The 17,414-nt window shown below is 40.4% G+C and overlaps 1 protein-coding gene across 1 annotated transcript; it reads right to left on the reverse strand.

The window, feature by feature from the left end:
* Positions 1 to 4,025: 4,025 nt before the first annotated feature.
* LOC143523275 (disks large-associated protein 2) lies at positions 4,026 to 17,051 on the reverse strand. The gene is made up of 5 exons (XM_077017649.1): positions 16,922 to 17,051; positions 16,403 to 16,806; positions 15,341 to 15,432; positions 12,598 to 12,750; positions 4,026 to 8,045 (listed from the first exon to the last, which is right to left on the reverse strand). Exons 1-5 carry the CDS (start codon positions 16,981 to 16,983, stop codon positions 7,830 to 7,832), a joined length of 927 nt encoding a protein of 308 aa, XP_076873764.1. The 5' UTR covers positions 16,984 to 17,051; the 3' UTR covers positions 4,026 to 7,829.
* Positions 17,052 to 17,414: the final 363 nt, after the last annotated feature.

Here is a 17,414-nt window from a genome sequence, read left to right on the forward strand (position 1 = left end):
TATATGTAAATAATTGAACAAAACAAGAAAATCACTCATAAAACTTGACAACTGGACGCTGAAGAGGAGGATTAGAGCCTAACCATTTTCTACTAGATTAAAGGGGTGTCCAATCAAAGCAGAGAAAGGGTTAGTGCAGGTCATTATTTCTACACATGATCATGTGTGTGCTTAGAACAAATAGTAAAAAAATAATCATGGATTTAAATGAGTGCAAAAAATTGCAACTTTTTGACAGTAGTGTGATATTTTGTCTATGTGTCTATGTGTTTTTTAATTTATTTGATTTTATTTTAGTCTTTCATGTGATTTATTTTACTTGCCCAAACTCATCCTCCCTATGTTCGTGGGACTGGTTAGGGTAAACATCTGTATTTTTTGTTCACATAAAAAAGTGAATCTAACTGAATGAAACTGGCCTTACTCATGTAGGCCATAGGATCTGGTTGTGTGATTGGGATGTAACAGGACATCGTTGTCTTTGTTTGAAGGGATAAATAGCTGTTGCATAAGCAGTGTGATTCCATTTCAGCCTAATTCATGATGTTCCTTTTCAATCAAGCCTTTAAATGACAATAAGTGGTCAATCTTGGAGAGTGCAACCTTCCTTATGTGATGTATAATACCAAGAGAGCTCATAACTACATGGACAATGAGGTACCGTAAGAAAGCAGTCAAACTTCACAGATCTTTGACATATATGTAACGTGAATGTGTGTGTGAACTCTGCCTCTGCCCCACAGCTAAGGAGGTTTTACCATCGCATACGTTTTGCATAACAATTCTGATCATTTTGACCAGCGTAGTCTGGACAACAGGAGTCCCAAGTGCTGGAAGCCCTTGTAGACACCAAACCGAAAAACCCAGTTTTACCCAGTTTCTCCAAATAATATCTTACATTCTGCTCATTTACAACAAGAAACTGTATCTAACTATGAGTCCTATACAAGTGACATCTAACAGCAGAATTCTGCCCTTTCAATGACAATGTCTTTCATTGTGAAATCCATGAGAACACTGTGAACTCAACCACTGATGCCTAAAGGCTTTATTGAAGGGGAGAGGTAACAAATCAGGCACTTATACATGCTTATACAAAAGCTATACTTTAAAGAAATGAGAATGACTAGGGGTAATTTAAAATGAATCCTTAAATGACTATTTAGGATCAGGGCGATTTATACCTGCTTAATAAGCCACAATGACAGCTAACAGCTGATTAATATGTTCAGTCTGATCAAAGATAACATTTTTAAATTAGTTTTTATCATAATTGTGAAAAAGTGGCTAAATTCTGTCCCAGTTAATATGTGTACCAAGTCTGGGATCAAATAATGTATTGTTATTATTCATCTATATAGACTGACTTAGTAAGTGTATTTGTAAGCTGGCATTATGACCATGTCATTGCTACAGATTTGTTTACTGCAAGTTTTCTTTAATGTAAAAAAGTTACATTACAAACATGGATATTTGCCAGTTTTGATGATATCTTCTACTTAAACTTTGTGGAAATCGTTTGCAGGAAAATACATTGTCTGTGGTTTTTTTATGTGGCTTATATAAACAAGCACCGACACGTACGTTACTACTTTTTAATAAAGATGGCATTCCTTTCCTTCACACTTCATCTAACCAAACTGATGATACGCTCCTCACTCATCCATCTGCACCTTAATCTTAACACCGAGGCCCCTTTCACCAGCGCTGACCTCTTGGTGAGCAGGTCATTTGAAAAAAGAACGAGTTGGCCACAGACAAACAAACATGCAGGTGCACACTGGTACACAACATCTTGTTAGTGCATTTTCCCACCTGTTGTACAATACCGCACACGCTTAGTGTAAGTAGACCGAGCACACGCTCAGACTCAGTGTCTGTAGACTCTCGGCTTCCTGAACCACAGCCTCTATTCAGATTTCAAGCTGCTGCATAGGACAAAGGCATGGAGAAGTGCTCAGGGAAGCCTGGACCTGCTCGGAGATGCACAGTCAGCCTCGGCTTAGAAAACCAAGGAGCTGATATTACTGAGCGTCTGCCTGTGGTGTGATATGCTATGATGCTTTCTGTCAGTAACGGCACTGAGACAAAACATGGATGTTCACGCAACTCTTTTCCACAAACAGGCAACTGATACTGACACAGGACAGTGAAAAACCTGTAGCCCTAGTGAGTGTGCAGTAAAAGAGATTACAACACAAACCGTTAATGAACTGCACTGTCACTTTGTTCATACAAAGCAACTTACAACACACCTTCATCTCAGCACATTTACTGAACAGAAATAGAAAATACATCACTATTATAAAGACCTGCTTGGTTATGTATCTAAAAGATAAATGGAAATTAACATGTGAACTTCACTGGCCTCTCCAGTATCAGTTAACAGAGAGCTGTCCTGCACAAACCAATCCATGAACCAAACTATACCCCATCTATTCGGACCCAAGCCAAATAAACCATGAACTATTGCCTAGAATTATGAGATGAGCAGAAGTCAATAAAAAGGCTCAGTTAAAGCAGTCTTCTCCCCAGCCCTTTGGACCGCACATAAAAGTCACATAAACAACATCATATAACCAGAGCAGTGTTCAGTATCTGCCCGTGACCTGTTTCCTCTGACACTCACCCAGCCATCTGTCTGTTGTAAGGCACCTATGGATAATGCCACCATTGATAATGTATATTTCTATTCAAAAATGGAAAAGACACATGGCACATTACATGATGGCACTCATTTGAACACGTATCGCTAAAATATATTGACAGCAGTAACAAACCTCCACAACACCGTTCATAATCTTTTTCTTTCTAAGTAACCCAACAAATCATCCAATAGCTGATGATCATGCAATCTTAGATACTGAATGGAGAGGGGTCCTTGGTGTAACAGCTGATTGGAGAAAAGTGTATAGTCGTTTGGGTGTGTTCTGTGCTCCATTATTATTATGCAATGTAACTAGGAAAGTATGTGGCCCACAAGTCCTTGGCCCATTAAAGCACTATGTTAAATGTACAAACTGTGCAAGATGGGAACTGTACTTAAAGTACATAATTAGCAGCGATTGGGGACCTGTCAGCACCTCTGTTCAGGGAGTATACAGTTTGTGTAAAAGGTAAAAGTTGCATTTAAGATTGGTCTGGACATTGTTCCATTTAACAGTTTAGTCTTTAGTTTAAAAGCAGAACAGTGTAAATTCTGTCATCTCTGTCAGTATGATCAAGAGTGACTCTAAAGGATTTTTCTAAAGTGGAAAACCCAGCAGACGTCTAGGTGAACAGGCAGGACAGGCAGGACAGGCAGGTGGGGTGCTCGTGACATACTGAGTGCTGGGAAACATTTTTTTCTGGTAGTCTGTGAGGATAGTGGGAGTTTTTAATGTTCTGCATTCTGGTAGTTTGAGAAAAGACAACGTTCTATGGAAGAAATAAGCAGGGCTGCACGGAGCTAATTTTCTTTGATGAGCAAAGAATTAATTCTAAGTCTAAACTCAATAAATCCACTCATTGAAGTAATGTAGTTAGACAACTAATCGTAAGAGATCCACTTCTCTCCTTTTCTTCTCAGTCTTGGATGTCCTGCAACCAGCACACATTTGTGTCCATCTTCTATAAAGATCTGAAGCAGGAAACCAGAGTTCCACAGGTCTTTATTACTTGGTTTATCGACACATGGACTGACAAGCGACACTAAAGACCAGATGGATTCCAGTGATTACCATCTGGAAATAATGTCTACTATACACTTGGTGATATTTTGCATTTAACTGGATTTGGGGAGTCCCTAAAATTTGGTTGCATAGCTGACTCAACGAGGACTCAAAGAAAAAGAAACAAAAACCTGACATAGAATCCACTTGCCTGATGGACCACGACAAATCATTCATGTGGCCAGACCATAAATTTCTCTTATAATCTTATTCTGGGTCATCATATATATATATATATATATATATATATATATATATATATATATATATATATATATATATATATATATATATATATAAATTTTCTCTGTTTTCATTCTAGCCTCCAGAACACTGGATTTGAAACATGTAGAATACCAACTTGAATAGGAGGAAACCTCACTATACTGAGAATATCTGTTATGCCAACCTTTGTCTTCCTCCATATGAATGCCACCCTTTTAAGACACATACACCCCGTCACCTCTATTGGCAGTCACCTCATTCATAAAGACTGAATGAATCGGTCCCATTGGCAGGGATACATACCAAGCCACTACCACTCGGTTAGGCCTGTTTTGTCCCAAGCCTTTAAATGTATTTTAACTATTACTGTTCTGGTTCTTACTAGTGGTTCACTGATGGTCAACACTGTGAAGCCATATCTCTGTATTCTTCTCTGAATTGTATCCTTTGATATTCCTATGGCTCCAACCTGGAAGTCTTCCTGATCTTTTTAACTGTGTTTTTTTCCATGAATGACAGTAATGATTTTCTAATGCTTACTTCACTCATGCATGCTTGTTGTAACATTTTGGTTTCACCCACCCAGTGTTTTACAGATGCAATTTATTTTTTAGTTTATTTTGAAATTTCAGCCTGATTCAGCCCCCTTGTGGTCCTCTATCACCACCACTGACATTTCTTTGCTGTTGAGAGACACCAGCAACAGACTACATGGAAAATCCTCTAAAATCTACTCCTTTTAGCCTCTTGTGTCATTGTCCTGCTAACTGCTAATTACATGATTACATCCAGCTGACCAGAATTAGTGAGTAACCAGTTTCTCAATTACTTATGGCCGTTACGGGGGACTGTTTAAAAAAGGGCTGTGACTTCTGTTGCTCTCCTGCATTACAGGTGTAAATATACTTGCACAGTGGAAGCTGATTCTGCATGTTAACCTGTAATTGTTATTTTCCAATCAAATATGCTGGAGTGGAAAACCTAAACAACAAAAACTGTTCCAGTGTGTTAAGTACTGATCACACTATGTACCTTACACTCTCTTTTCTAACTCGGATATGTTTGAACTGCATTGTAAGTAGACCTTACCTTAACACATCCCATTTGTCACAAAAAAAGAAAAAATATATACTAAAAAATATATATATATGATGAAGAGAGTTATGTGTCAAAGAACTGGAGAATTTTGGACTAAGAGGAACCTCAAAACGTATGTGAAGATCCAGCTCCCTAACCCTTACATTTTATCGCCGTTTAACGGTCTAAGCATACGGAGGGAGAAGTCTAATACAGCCATCAAACTGTTCACAGTAGTTATTTGATGTTTCCATTGGGAGTTTCGAGTATCGTATAAGCTTTCTGTAGCAGCAATAGTGGTTTATATTTCATTTGTGTTCTAAATGTTATTAGTTGAAAAGAAGAACGTGAGTTCTTTTGCAGCAGTAGAAGCACAGGCAGTACGCACATTCACACATTTTTGCTTGAGTTGGCTTTAAGGCGGCCAGGTTAAGGAAAAATGACAAAGCCAGTATTCTCCCTCGTTCGGTTCGCTGCTCATGGGCACGAGTGATGGGAGCTGCTGAGAGTTACAGAATGCTGTTCACTGTTTATGATTCGGTACTGACGGACCGGACACAGTCAGACATGCCAATGCATATAAGGGACAAGTATAAATGAACAAGGCAGCTACTTGGCATTGAGTCAGTGTGAGATTTTCCACCTGTGAATTTCAGCTGTTGTAGGGGTCTTGACGAATGGGTTGTAATCCATGAATCTGTGAAATAATGCAGTGCTGTTACTTTTCATGTTGGTTCTGTATGGGTCTGTCTGCTCTGCTGACCTCATCCGGCTAGACAGCAATGGAGGAATGAACGTGTGAATGTGTAAATACCCAAACATTCTCCCCCAGCACATTTGAAGCCTTGTAGTCTCAACAGCAATACTCTACAAAAAATACCCAGTAACATCTTACGTGTAATACAGTATTTAAGGAACCTGGACAAAAACTAAAAATAGAATGAGGATACATTTAATTTAAACTGGAAAAGGCTATTAAAAAATCTATCATGTGTCTTATGCAGAATGTCTTGGCTGTTTGTTGTTTATTTGTTTATTTTTGTTTGGTTTGTATTGTTTAGATTTTTCTTAATCAGGGACACTATTTTATAACATTTCATTACTGTCGGAGCATGGAAAATTACATTAAGTTTTGTTTTGTAAGCTATTCATTCATAACTTTGAGTGTTTTAATAAATCAGCAGCTATGTAGTCTCAAAATGGATGCACTGTACCAACTAAAACAAATTTAAATAAACAAAGAAATAAAACGAAGAAATAAACAAAAAATAATACAGGGAAGGAGAACTTCAGCCTGTCTCAGCCTTGAGACATCTTTACTGGAGACCCAGTGAAAATAAGGGTCTGAAGGTTTATAGCTTGCTGACTGATGTGAAAAACTAGGATTCTAGTTAATCAAAAGGGGCTTTTTCTGCCATTTTGTGTGCATGAGAACATGCCAGTATCATACAAGGATGCCATGACATATAATAGCACTGCTGCCCAAGACCACAGGTGTCTTTTCAAATGCTCATTCGGTCTTCCATCTACACATCCATGGGGTCTTCCTGTTGATTTTGGGGGGTTGGACACATTTTCACACTGCTGAAAAAGTGTGAAATGCAAAAATCATTTACAATTATCTCCCATAAACAAAGACCTCTCCTTTCCACAGAGCAAGGCTTGTAATTAGGGATGCACTGTGATACGATGTTAACACGCATCTCTATTAAAAACTCCATAGATGGATTATGGTGTTGTGCACATAAGGGCTAGGAGAGGGACTTTATTAAGAGTAGAAAGCAGCACCATATACAGTAATTGAATACTATTAAAGTGTCATTTGTACCTGTATGTCCCAAACTACATTAGAAGTGGTAAGACCTTGAGGAAGATAGGTGTGCCAAACGCAGGATAACACTGTACATGACATAAGCTAAAACATACTCTATCACTTTCTTTTTTTCTTTTTTTTTTTGCTGAATGGGTCTGGTTTGTCAGCGAGTATGAGTCATGTATGATTACGTAGTTGGGTCGTGATTAAGCTATAGAGAATTCTTTCGAAATGAGAGGAATAAATCGTTGTGGACGTTAGAAGCAATCACCGTAGCATTCTTTGCAATTCAACTGCAACATTATCATGTGAGTGTCAACACCGACATTTCCCTTGGAAATACAAACAGGAATCATTTTAGGTGCAAAAATGCATTGTATAATATAATATAAAATAATATATTAATATATTCTCTTTTTATCTAGCATGTAGAGTCTGTAACTGTTTGCAAAAGGATACTGTTTCATTTCAAATTTAGATGAATAATGAAAAAGTTCTCTAAAAGTTCACCTCACCAAATTTTTTGACTGTCCACTTCTTGTCAAGGGTGTTTAAGAATTACACGCGGACACAAGTAATATTCTGTACAAGCTGCAAACCTTAACGGATGCCTTCCAAGAGAAGCTTTAGCTGTGGACACATACTGCAGATGAGCTTAAACAAAATTTACTCTGTGACTCATCCTGAATATGTTAGAAAGCATAAGCTGATCTCTACCGGCGTCTGGTCACGTCATGCACAGTCCACGTCCTGTTTCCAATAGTATTGTTTTGTTTTTGTTTGTTTTTAAGTGGACAACAAAATCTCACTCAGAATACGGAGGGGGCCGCCTTTGACACCACTACAGAAGTGGCGATGACAGGATGGCATTATTACGTGTACGTGTAGCAGGGTGTGAACATGATTGGGAACACAGAGGGCAAGACTGTGGTGAGTAGGGTGTGGTAGTAGCAGCCCACACACATGCTGACGGGACGGAGTACCAGGACGAGGAAGCCGGGGTTTCATAGTCGGGTCTGGGCCTCGGGGATGTAGATCTCTATACTGTCCGCCCGCTCTGTGGCGGAGCTTTGGCGGAAGGACGCGGCCCGCTTGGCGGCCATGAGCCTTCGACGAGCCTCCTGTCTCTGACGGTCCTGCAGGTCCAGAGAGCGTTCCCGCATTAACGCTCCCCTTCCTTTTGGGGGCCTCTTTGGCATGGGCGGAGGCCACTTCCTCTCCTAAAAGAGGAAACCATGTAGTCAGCTTTAAAATGAACACCAGCTAGTCACCTAAAATGGGTAAAGATAAAATAATATATAGTAAATTAAAAATTCTAAGTTCCCAGAAAGCCACATGACACCTGCGTCACCTTGTACCACCAACCACAACCCATCTCATTGTTCAGCATCTCCTGAACACTGATGTGCATGTGTTCAGTCTAGGTTTCCTTATATTCACTATGCTATTCCGCCAGTTCTTCGTGACGTATTACCATGGTTTCCCCATGCCTACCAAGTGCCTTCACCGTGTTCTGACGGGTTTTGGTACTTATCTTTGCTGATTGTATTTTATTGTTTGGACTTCTCAACATCGACCACTTATTCAACTGTTTTTCCAGTATGTGCTTGCTTATGTTATATCTCATTATTGACCATCATATTGACCATCATATTGACCATTGACCATATTAACCATTAACCATATTTATACACTTTAAACTGCACAGGACTGGCTATACACAGGAATACTTTGATACCATGCAAACGGTAGATCTGGGTGCAGATCTGAGCACTGCAGGGTGTACCCATGCATTTCTTCTAAGGCAGCATCAGCAGTTTTGATAAAACTTTGTGCAATCAGTTAGTGTCCTCACGCAACACCAAGGTGAGTAGAAGCACAGTGCAAATTGCATGAAGAAGCTGTCAAGTACATTATAAACTTTTCATGTTTCAATCCCCACGGCCAATCTGAATCACTCTGCTGCTGCCTTCAACCACGGTGTTCCTGGGTAGCACACCTGATAAGTTCCATAGCACTGATAAGTCTTGATAACTGCTGGGGCTCCTTGATACTGTGTTTGCGATATTTTAGTCACTCCCCTCCTTGGACTGATGAGTCACAGATTTCCTTTGTCATTTCTTGTTTGGCGGATAAGGCTCTCTCTCGATGGGCTACGGCAATCTAATGTAACATAAAAACTTTTATATCTACGAACAGTTTGTTTAAGACTTCAGGACTATCTTTCATCTTGCAGAACCAATGGGAAACGCTTCTCTAAGATCCGTCTGGGAAACTGTGTCTAATTATGCCCTGAAATTCTGTACTCTAGCTACTGGTAGTGGTTGAAATCAGACTGCACTTATGATCCTCTATGGTAACAGTCTGAACTGGCATGGTGAGGACTTGGTTTATCTATACATTATCTATACAAAACCAGTGGAAGGTTCTGTATCAGTGACATTCTGAACTCTTACTCCAGGGCTCCTCGGGGTCAGACTAAGCACATTCACTCTGATTCACGTCTGTCACATGGTGAAAGGTTTTCGCAGATTACATGGAGGCTTGTGCTTGAATTGTGGAAGTGAGGTGCTGGTGATGTTTTATATGACTGTAGGGCCCCGTTCAGACTGACCTCAGGTGCTGACCCCTGGACTAACGTGGCAAAGATTCCCTAAAAAAAGAGAACGTCACAAATTCTGATGCATGATACATTGTACTGCCTCAGTTTTGGTATTTCTAGTGTGTACTCTTTAATCCAAACATAACAGAAAGGCTGAGCACATTCAGGAGAACCTATCTCAATGTTTCATTTGTCCGTCCACATTCCCTGTGATGGCTACTCATTTATTTTTTGTAAAAAAAAAAGGATGGAGGTCTCCAGCATTGCATAGATTATTGAAGCCTTAATCTGATTATTAAGCCTTAATCTGATCATTAAGAATTACTTCCATGCAGTAACATCACGTGCTGTATCCTTAATCATGAGTCTTGCTTCTTCACTAAAGAACATCTTAGGAGTGCAAATAACCTCATCTATGTCAAGGATGGAGAACTGTGGAAGACTATTAGTTACCACTAATGGTCACTACGAGTACTTACGTATGCTATCTGGATTATGTAATGCCCCGTCTGTTAAGTCTTGATTAACAATGTTTTACACAATCTGTTCAGTTTGTCATAGCTTTTTCTTATCTATAAGCAAGACCTAGAAATTCACATTAGAAAGGTTCACCAATGTTATATTATGGAAGAAATCATATCCAGTCTACTTCAATTCTTCGGTATATATTATTATATACTAGATATATTCCACCTCAGTCTTGGTCACATTTACCTGCAGATTTTGTTACTGATCCCTTCCCTTCTCTGTAATTATACTCACTGTAATATATAGATTTTCTACAGGAATTAGATTCATTCCCTTTTTCTTGTCTGCCTACTACTTTCTAGTGATAATACCGCTTAATAAAACCGCTTACTTATCACTAGTTAGTTGCTGCTTATATTATGGGTAAATATAAGCTGCTTATATTGCTAGCTAGGTATTTACACAGAAACTAAGACTTTAAAATCCTGATTTTAAAAATCCCATTTAACACAAATTATTATCTATCTAAATAGCTAGCTAGGGGGATTAATTAATAAAGCTCTTTAAATGTAGCTAGCTAACTACATTTAAACAGCTTTACTACTTAAATCCCGTTCAACGTAATGAGAAACGGTATAACACAACTGTTTATGGCGAAAAACCTATAGAGTCCCTGCATAAAATAATTTGTCCAGAAACATTTCCGTTGTGTTGTGGCTGGTTTTGCAGCTTTTCTGAATTCGCAGCGCGTTTCCGAAATGTAGCGCATGCGTTGTCATTCTGATTAATTTGTTTTGCGTATTTGCAGCACGTTTTTTCGCTTGCATCGCGATGGGCTTTCAGAGCCACCGTAGGTGACGGTCTCCACAGGACACCATGGTCGATGCAGGTCAGTCTTAACACTTCTCCAGTCATCGTTCCTTGGCTGCCCAGGCTTCAGCGTGGGGGACCCTCGCCCTTGGTGACGTCTAGCTGTGAATGTCATTATTGATCTGGACCTTTTTTTGGACTTTAAAAAATTTTCATTCTGTTCCACTCACTTTCCCCCCGAGCATCTGGCATGTTTCTGCTGCATTCCAATGTGAGGATGATATGGGCTTCACTGCCAACCTCACTAATAAACCAATTAGTACTAAAGGGTGTGAACACATCAAATGACAAATGTGAAAGCAGGCTCTTTAAAATAATACAAAAAGAGAGAGAAACCGAGACAGAAAGATAAAGAGAGTGAGAGCAAACCCTGATTCATCTGGGGAATAATCTTTGGTGAAATTGAACTAAGTAATTTTATAAGTTGAATCCATTCATATTTCAGATTTATGGCCATATGTCATGCATCATAGCAGTACTACACATACATCGTATTAGCTGATAATATACGTTTATTGCGACCCCCAAATCTGATATTTTAAGGTACTTAAAAGTGTATGTGATATATGTGTATGCTCACACAGTCATCTGCTATGGCAGGACTAATGACTAGACCTTTGTGCAAATACAGTTTGTGTTTAGGGAAATCTTTATTATTATCATCATCTCCTATGGGTGTTTCATTGTTGTTTTTTATGTTTGAATATTTTATGATTATTACTTTGTTTTTATGGTTGTAGGCTCTGCATTTGCTTGCATATCAGTCTTTAATTTCTTTAAGAGTGAACCCTGAGGTAATACGATTTTGGCGATTTGTGCTAAGGCCATTTGGGTCTTACATTTGGGTCCAAATACTCTTTGGAAATATTTGGTCAATTTGTGAACAACACATGGTCAGTACATCTTGGCTTTTGTTATATAAGGAGGGAAATACCAGTATATAACTGGTGAGCAATGTGTGTTTGGAACCTTTTCACTGGTTGAGGCTTTCTGCAGAAATAAACTTACATTCTCATTCATAAGGCATATTGGTATGGAGTTTATTTTATCATTATTATTTGACAAGCATAACAACCTTTTTTTCAATTCTATTTTCTATTCTAGAAAATCTATTTTTCAATGCAAATGTGCAAATATATTAAATAATTACCACACAATTTTTTTCTTCTTTCACTAATTTGTTGCATTGCTTGCTTCTTAAAATTATTTACATTTTTGTCCTAAATATTCTGCTTATGCTGACAGCAATTATTTCATTCTGTCAATAAGGTGCAGACATTTTTTTTTAACTTACAACCTATTTAACCTCTCCCAGGCTCTATTTAATTAAGGTTTTCAATGCAGCTGCACTTTTACTTAATTAATGTGATGTTAAATCAAAGTCTTAAAATTCTGTATGCATTTATACTTGATTTATATTTATTTATTAATTCCTTTAATATATCTTTTCATTTCTCACAGTATTTTTTAATTATTGAACTTTTTCTTTATCATTTTGGCTACCTACCTGAGGTGACAGATCTCAGGATGTAATAAGCTTCATTATTCTTCTGTTCATTCTATTCTTTGTATAGCACTTTGTAAACTGTGTTACATATAAGTGCTGTCTAAATAATGTTTATTATTACCATTATTATTATTTAGGTGAAACTTTAATTAAAAAAGTGAATATCTGGAAAGCAGAGACAGGAAGCAAGTGGGCGGGGAGTCAGGAAGCAAGTGGGCGGGGAGTCAGGAAGCAAGTGGGCGGGGAGACAGGAAGCAAGTGGGCGGGGAGTCAGGAAGCAAGTGGGCGGGGAGTTGGGACGTTGGGCTTTAATGGGGTGACTTGCCTGCTCCTCGGGCCTCTCCACCGGCCTCCACTCGTTACTCTTGATCTGTTGCAGCTCGTCGAACTTGGCAGTGACGTCATCGATAGAGAGCTGCAGGAGGTCCCAGAACCCAGCCAGGTCCTGGGATGTGGGTCGGGGCATGGCGCTGGGGTCCTGCGGGTCAGAACGCCCCAAAATTCATCACTACTCAAGTAGATTTTTTTATTATTGTGCACCAGAATATAAATTTGCTAAACTACAGAAAGGCTCCAAAGACACCACTAGAGGCCACCACATTCTTTTACTATAGAAATCCAATCACCTCTTCTGTCTAAGCCACCTGAACTGTATTCACATGAGCACAACTCTATTTCAATACAGTACCTGTAGCAATCAGCATTGCACTTTTCTATTAAAAACAGCCTAGTTGCATTTTAATATGAACTCTAAACATATCCTAGTTAAACAAGGAAAACATAATTCAAGACTGCCAGAACACCACTGAATGTGATTCATAAAGTATTATATTGTTAATACATAAAAGTTCTAGCTTCAATAGTTAGTTTCAAAAGTGTAGTCTGAATCAACTGTGATTCACCGCTGCAGTGCCAAGGTTAAATCATCATCTGAAGATATGCCCCTGTCTACTTCTTCTGACTTTCTCCCTCTTAGTCCTGAATTAACAGGAATAGGAATATCAAAAGCCCAAGCGCTGACACGTGCCACACACACGGACAGTGGTAAAGTGAGCTGTTTCTCCTCTCTCACCCATCTGTCTACATATGGATGAATCAGAGTCCAGACTCAACCATGTTCAGACTCAACACTGTCCAGATTCTGCCCTGTCCAGACCAAGGTTATAATAGTTTTGGATTTTTCATTATAGTTTAGTTTTTATTTCATTGTGACTTATTTTTTTCTAACTCAGTTAGTTTTAATTAGTTTTTAGAGCATGTTTGTTAGTTTTTATTATTTTAATTATTTTTTAAAGCTTAGTTTTAGTTTAGTTTTCATTAGTTCTAGTATTAGTTTTAGTTTTTTTATACTTTGGGTTATTTGTCAGGTGCAGGATTCAAAAAGTTCAAAGTAAATATTGTGTAATAAAAACTCATCAAAATATACCATGCATTCAATTACTGTTGAACAACCAACAGTCTTAAGTGCAAAATGTGTAATATTGCTGCTGAAAATAGCCAGACTAGGACAGACACGAACATAGGAGCGTAACCCTATTTTGGTTCGTGGGAAAAGCTAAACTTTTTGAAGGCAATCGAGTCACACAGTCGTGTTGACATCAAGTCTCAACTCATTAACTAGTGCATCCACCCGCTTGCGGTTTTTCTGCATATTAACTAACCAGCAGCTATTTGATCCCTGGTGAAGACGGTCCATTACGGTTCTCCTTCCCGGTGCTACCTAGCCGGGATGGTGCTTCTCTTTCGGCGGAGCTAATCAGAGGCTAGCTTGTCAATGTACTGGCAGTTAGCCCTATTGTGTGAGCTTTGAGATTCGTGGGTGTTTTCCTCTTGAGAACTACTCCATATATTTTATCACCTGTTTTCAATACAAGACATGTAGTCTTTCTTGTAGTCATATTTTAAAAAATACCAAACAGGACTCGCCGTTTTCTTCCAACTTTTGTTGTCGTAATTTTGCAGTCTAGCATGGCGAGCAGGAGCTCTAAACAAGAGACGTGACGGACCATGAGGTGTCGTACGCTTCTGCCAGCTAATATAAAACTAATAGTGAAAAAAATTGATTTCATATCAGTCCACAAGACTTATAAATAAACTGACAAACATGAAAACAAAGGGTATCCTATCTATAATTTCAGAATGTTTTAGTTAGTTTTCTAAACATGTAATATAGTTACAGTTAGTTATCGTTTTATATCGTTTGTATATCGCAATCGATCGCCAGTGGACAGCGACATAGATATGGATCGGAGGTAAATAAACTAGATTTTTTTTTCTCGCCGTGTGAAATCGGAAGTGTGGCGTGTGAGCGTGTGAAGACGGTCAAATGCGTGTGTCACACGCTCAATGCGTGAGACTTGAGAGCCCTGATTATAACCTTGGTCCAGACTCTGCCCTGTCCAGATTTGACCCTATCCAGACTCTTCCCTGTCCAGATTTGACCCTATCCAGACTCTGCCCTGTCCAGATTTGACCCTATCCAGACTCTGCCCTGTCCAGATTTGACCCTATCCAGACTCTGCCCTGTCCAGATTTGACCCTATCCAGACTCGGCCCTGTCCAGACTCGGCCCTGTCCAGATTTGACCCTATCCATACTCTGCCCTGTCCAGACTCTGCCCTGTCCAGACTCAACCCCGTTCAGACTCAACCCCGTTCAGACTCAATCCTGTCCATACTTGGCCCTGTCCAGATTCAGCTCTGTCCAGACTCAACCCTGTCCAGACTCAACCCTGTCCAGACTCTGCCCTTTCCAGACTCAAACTTGTTCAGACCTAATCCTGTCCAGACTCGGCCCTGTCCAAACTCGGCTCTGTCCACTTTCAGAGTGAGTGCACAACTCCAGCTGAACAATGAAATGCTGATTCCGCCAAACCGAGATTTCACTTGGGTAGCGCTTGTTTTAAAGCCATGCACTAATTTTAAATGCCTATGAACACTGGTGGGTCTTTTAGCTTTATGCAAATGTATATCCTGCTAATTGTTGGTTAGTAAATTTGTTGTACCCAGATGTTACAGTACTGAAAGCAGTACTGAGACAGCTTCTCATACAAGCAAGAGTTGACTTACCAGATTTTGCTGACACAGCCAGTAAAACTGCTGGAATTTCTGAGACATGAGAAGTTGTGCACTGCCCACTGCACTTCGGATCTTACCCAGAACTGAAAGCACAGAGATCCAAATGTCAGTGAATGTTTGATATGTTTTATTACATTATGCCTATTAATTTAGTCACAGCTAATTCATAAGCTTCTCCTCTGTGGAAAAGCACCACCCTTAAGGGCAGAAAAGATAAGACCTTTCACTTTCTCTACTCGTGTAATTTTGCTCCAGTTTTAAATGCAGTTTTAGAGTTTGAGTTTGAGGCAATTGAATTTCTTTTTTAACTGCTTGAAGATGTTCACCTCTCATTTGAAAATCTAATTCAGCCCTAGAACATTGATTGGGAGTCCCAGGTTGGTGGGGTTGTTACTGCTTCACGGTGTCAAACTGTTGGTCATTAGGATCACAGGACCTAATGACCCTAATGACCCTGGGACTCATTTGGGTTTCATACATTTATAAGTTGTCGCTCCATCCTGCCATCATTAGACTCGTTAGGGTCACCAGGTGTAAATAGGGGTTAAACTGCCTTGGAATGGATCTCAAGAAAGCTTTGTAGGTCATTAATACTTAGTGACTTAAAACTACAACAACCTGGATGACTGAGAGTCTACACAGACAGTACACAATATATCATACATTCACAGCAATAGAATATATAAGCTAAATCATCGCAAGATTTCTTCTAAGTTTAATATTAAGAAATCAAGTAAACCAGGCAAAACAACAACATTGAAGCCTGCATGAACCTTTATGAAGTTCAGTCGCACAGAACCACTAAGCAACTCTATGCAGAACACAGAAACCTTCTGCCTGCCTGTGGAGAAGGCAGTACAGAGGGATGACTCAGTGTAACAAACTGTACACAGAGTTCAGCAAACAAAAATATGCCTTAAATCCCAGAAGACTTTCCAAAAGATCATAAGAAGATTGTCGATATGGTGTTGTGTGCGCCTGTGTGTTTTGGAGCTACGTAGGTTTTATGTTGGTGCCCCGTGTGAGGATGCAGGTCAGGCTCCCGGCACTCACTCTCCTCCGACAGGTCATGTTCCTCCGCCTCCTGCTCCATCTCCTTACACCAGCCCTCCATGCGCTTGCTCTCATTGTGTAGCAGCTGCATGTACCAGGCTCCGTCTCTGCGCAGGGGCGACACGCGTGCCCCCTCCGCCCCCTCCAGCGATGGCTCGGCCAGCCAGGGCTCGGGCTGCGGGCTGGGTGGCCCGCTGGAGGGTCTGTGCTCCTCCCGGTAGCTGAAGAGGCCCTGCGTGCGCACGGTGCGCACGGCACCGTACTGCGTGGGCGTGCTGGGCTCCGAGTGGCGCTGGTACCCGCCGAACTGCAGCCCTTTGTCCTCCATGGAGGGGAAGCCTTCCAGTTCCAGGTCCGCCTGCACCGCTGTGGTCACACTGTTGGAGCGCCTGAAGCGGCCATGCCTAAGGGGAGCAGATCGATAAATCTAACAAACGCGAATAAAAATAAATGCATTATTAGAGAAGATCGGACACAAAAAGGACGGGGAGACCAGGGGGGACGCTGCCCGTCCCTCACCTCTTCTCGTCCTCCACCTGAACCCCCACTGAGTGGTACTGTGGCAGGCCTTTGCCCTCCATCTCAGAGTCCGTGGCCGCTTCCACCTGAAGAACAGAGCAACGGCACAAATGAAAAGATGGGGGGGGGGGGGGGCACGTTGGATGAACATCAACAGCCATCTGAATGGGCTCTCCTTGTGAACAGATGGCAGAAGAGCAGGCAGCAGGCGCCGGTGACAGTGAGGTTGGGGATGGATGACGGATGTGTGGCTGGAGGTGTGCTGAAGGTTGGTGATCCTGAGAGAACACCTGCAGATGTCTCCACGTCTGCTTCACGCTGCCTGAACCACACTAACCAATCAGACGGCCCTCCTGACGCCTTTCCGCCAATTAGAGGAGATTCTGCTCCAAAATGCCTCTGATTCATGCAAATGAGGGGAAATGCAATCTTTAAGATGACATCACTAACTTGATTGCTGTTATGAGAAATATAGTTTGGGCTAATTTGTGTT

Source organism: Brachyhypopomus gauderio, chromosome 9, assembly GCF_052324685.1.
Source record: "Brachyhypopomus gauderio isolate BG-103 chromosome 9, BGAUD_0.2, whole genome shotgun sequence".
Lineage (NCBI taxonomy): Eukaryota > Metazoa > Chordata > Actinopteri > Gymnotiformes > Hypopomidae > Brachyhypopomus > Brachyhypopomus gauderio.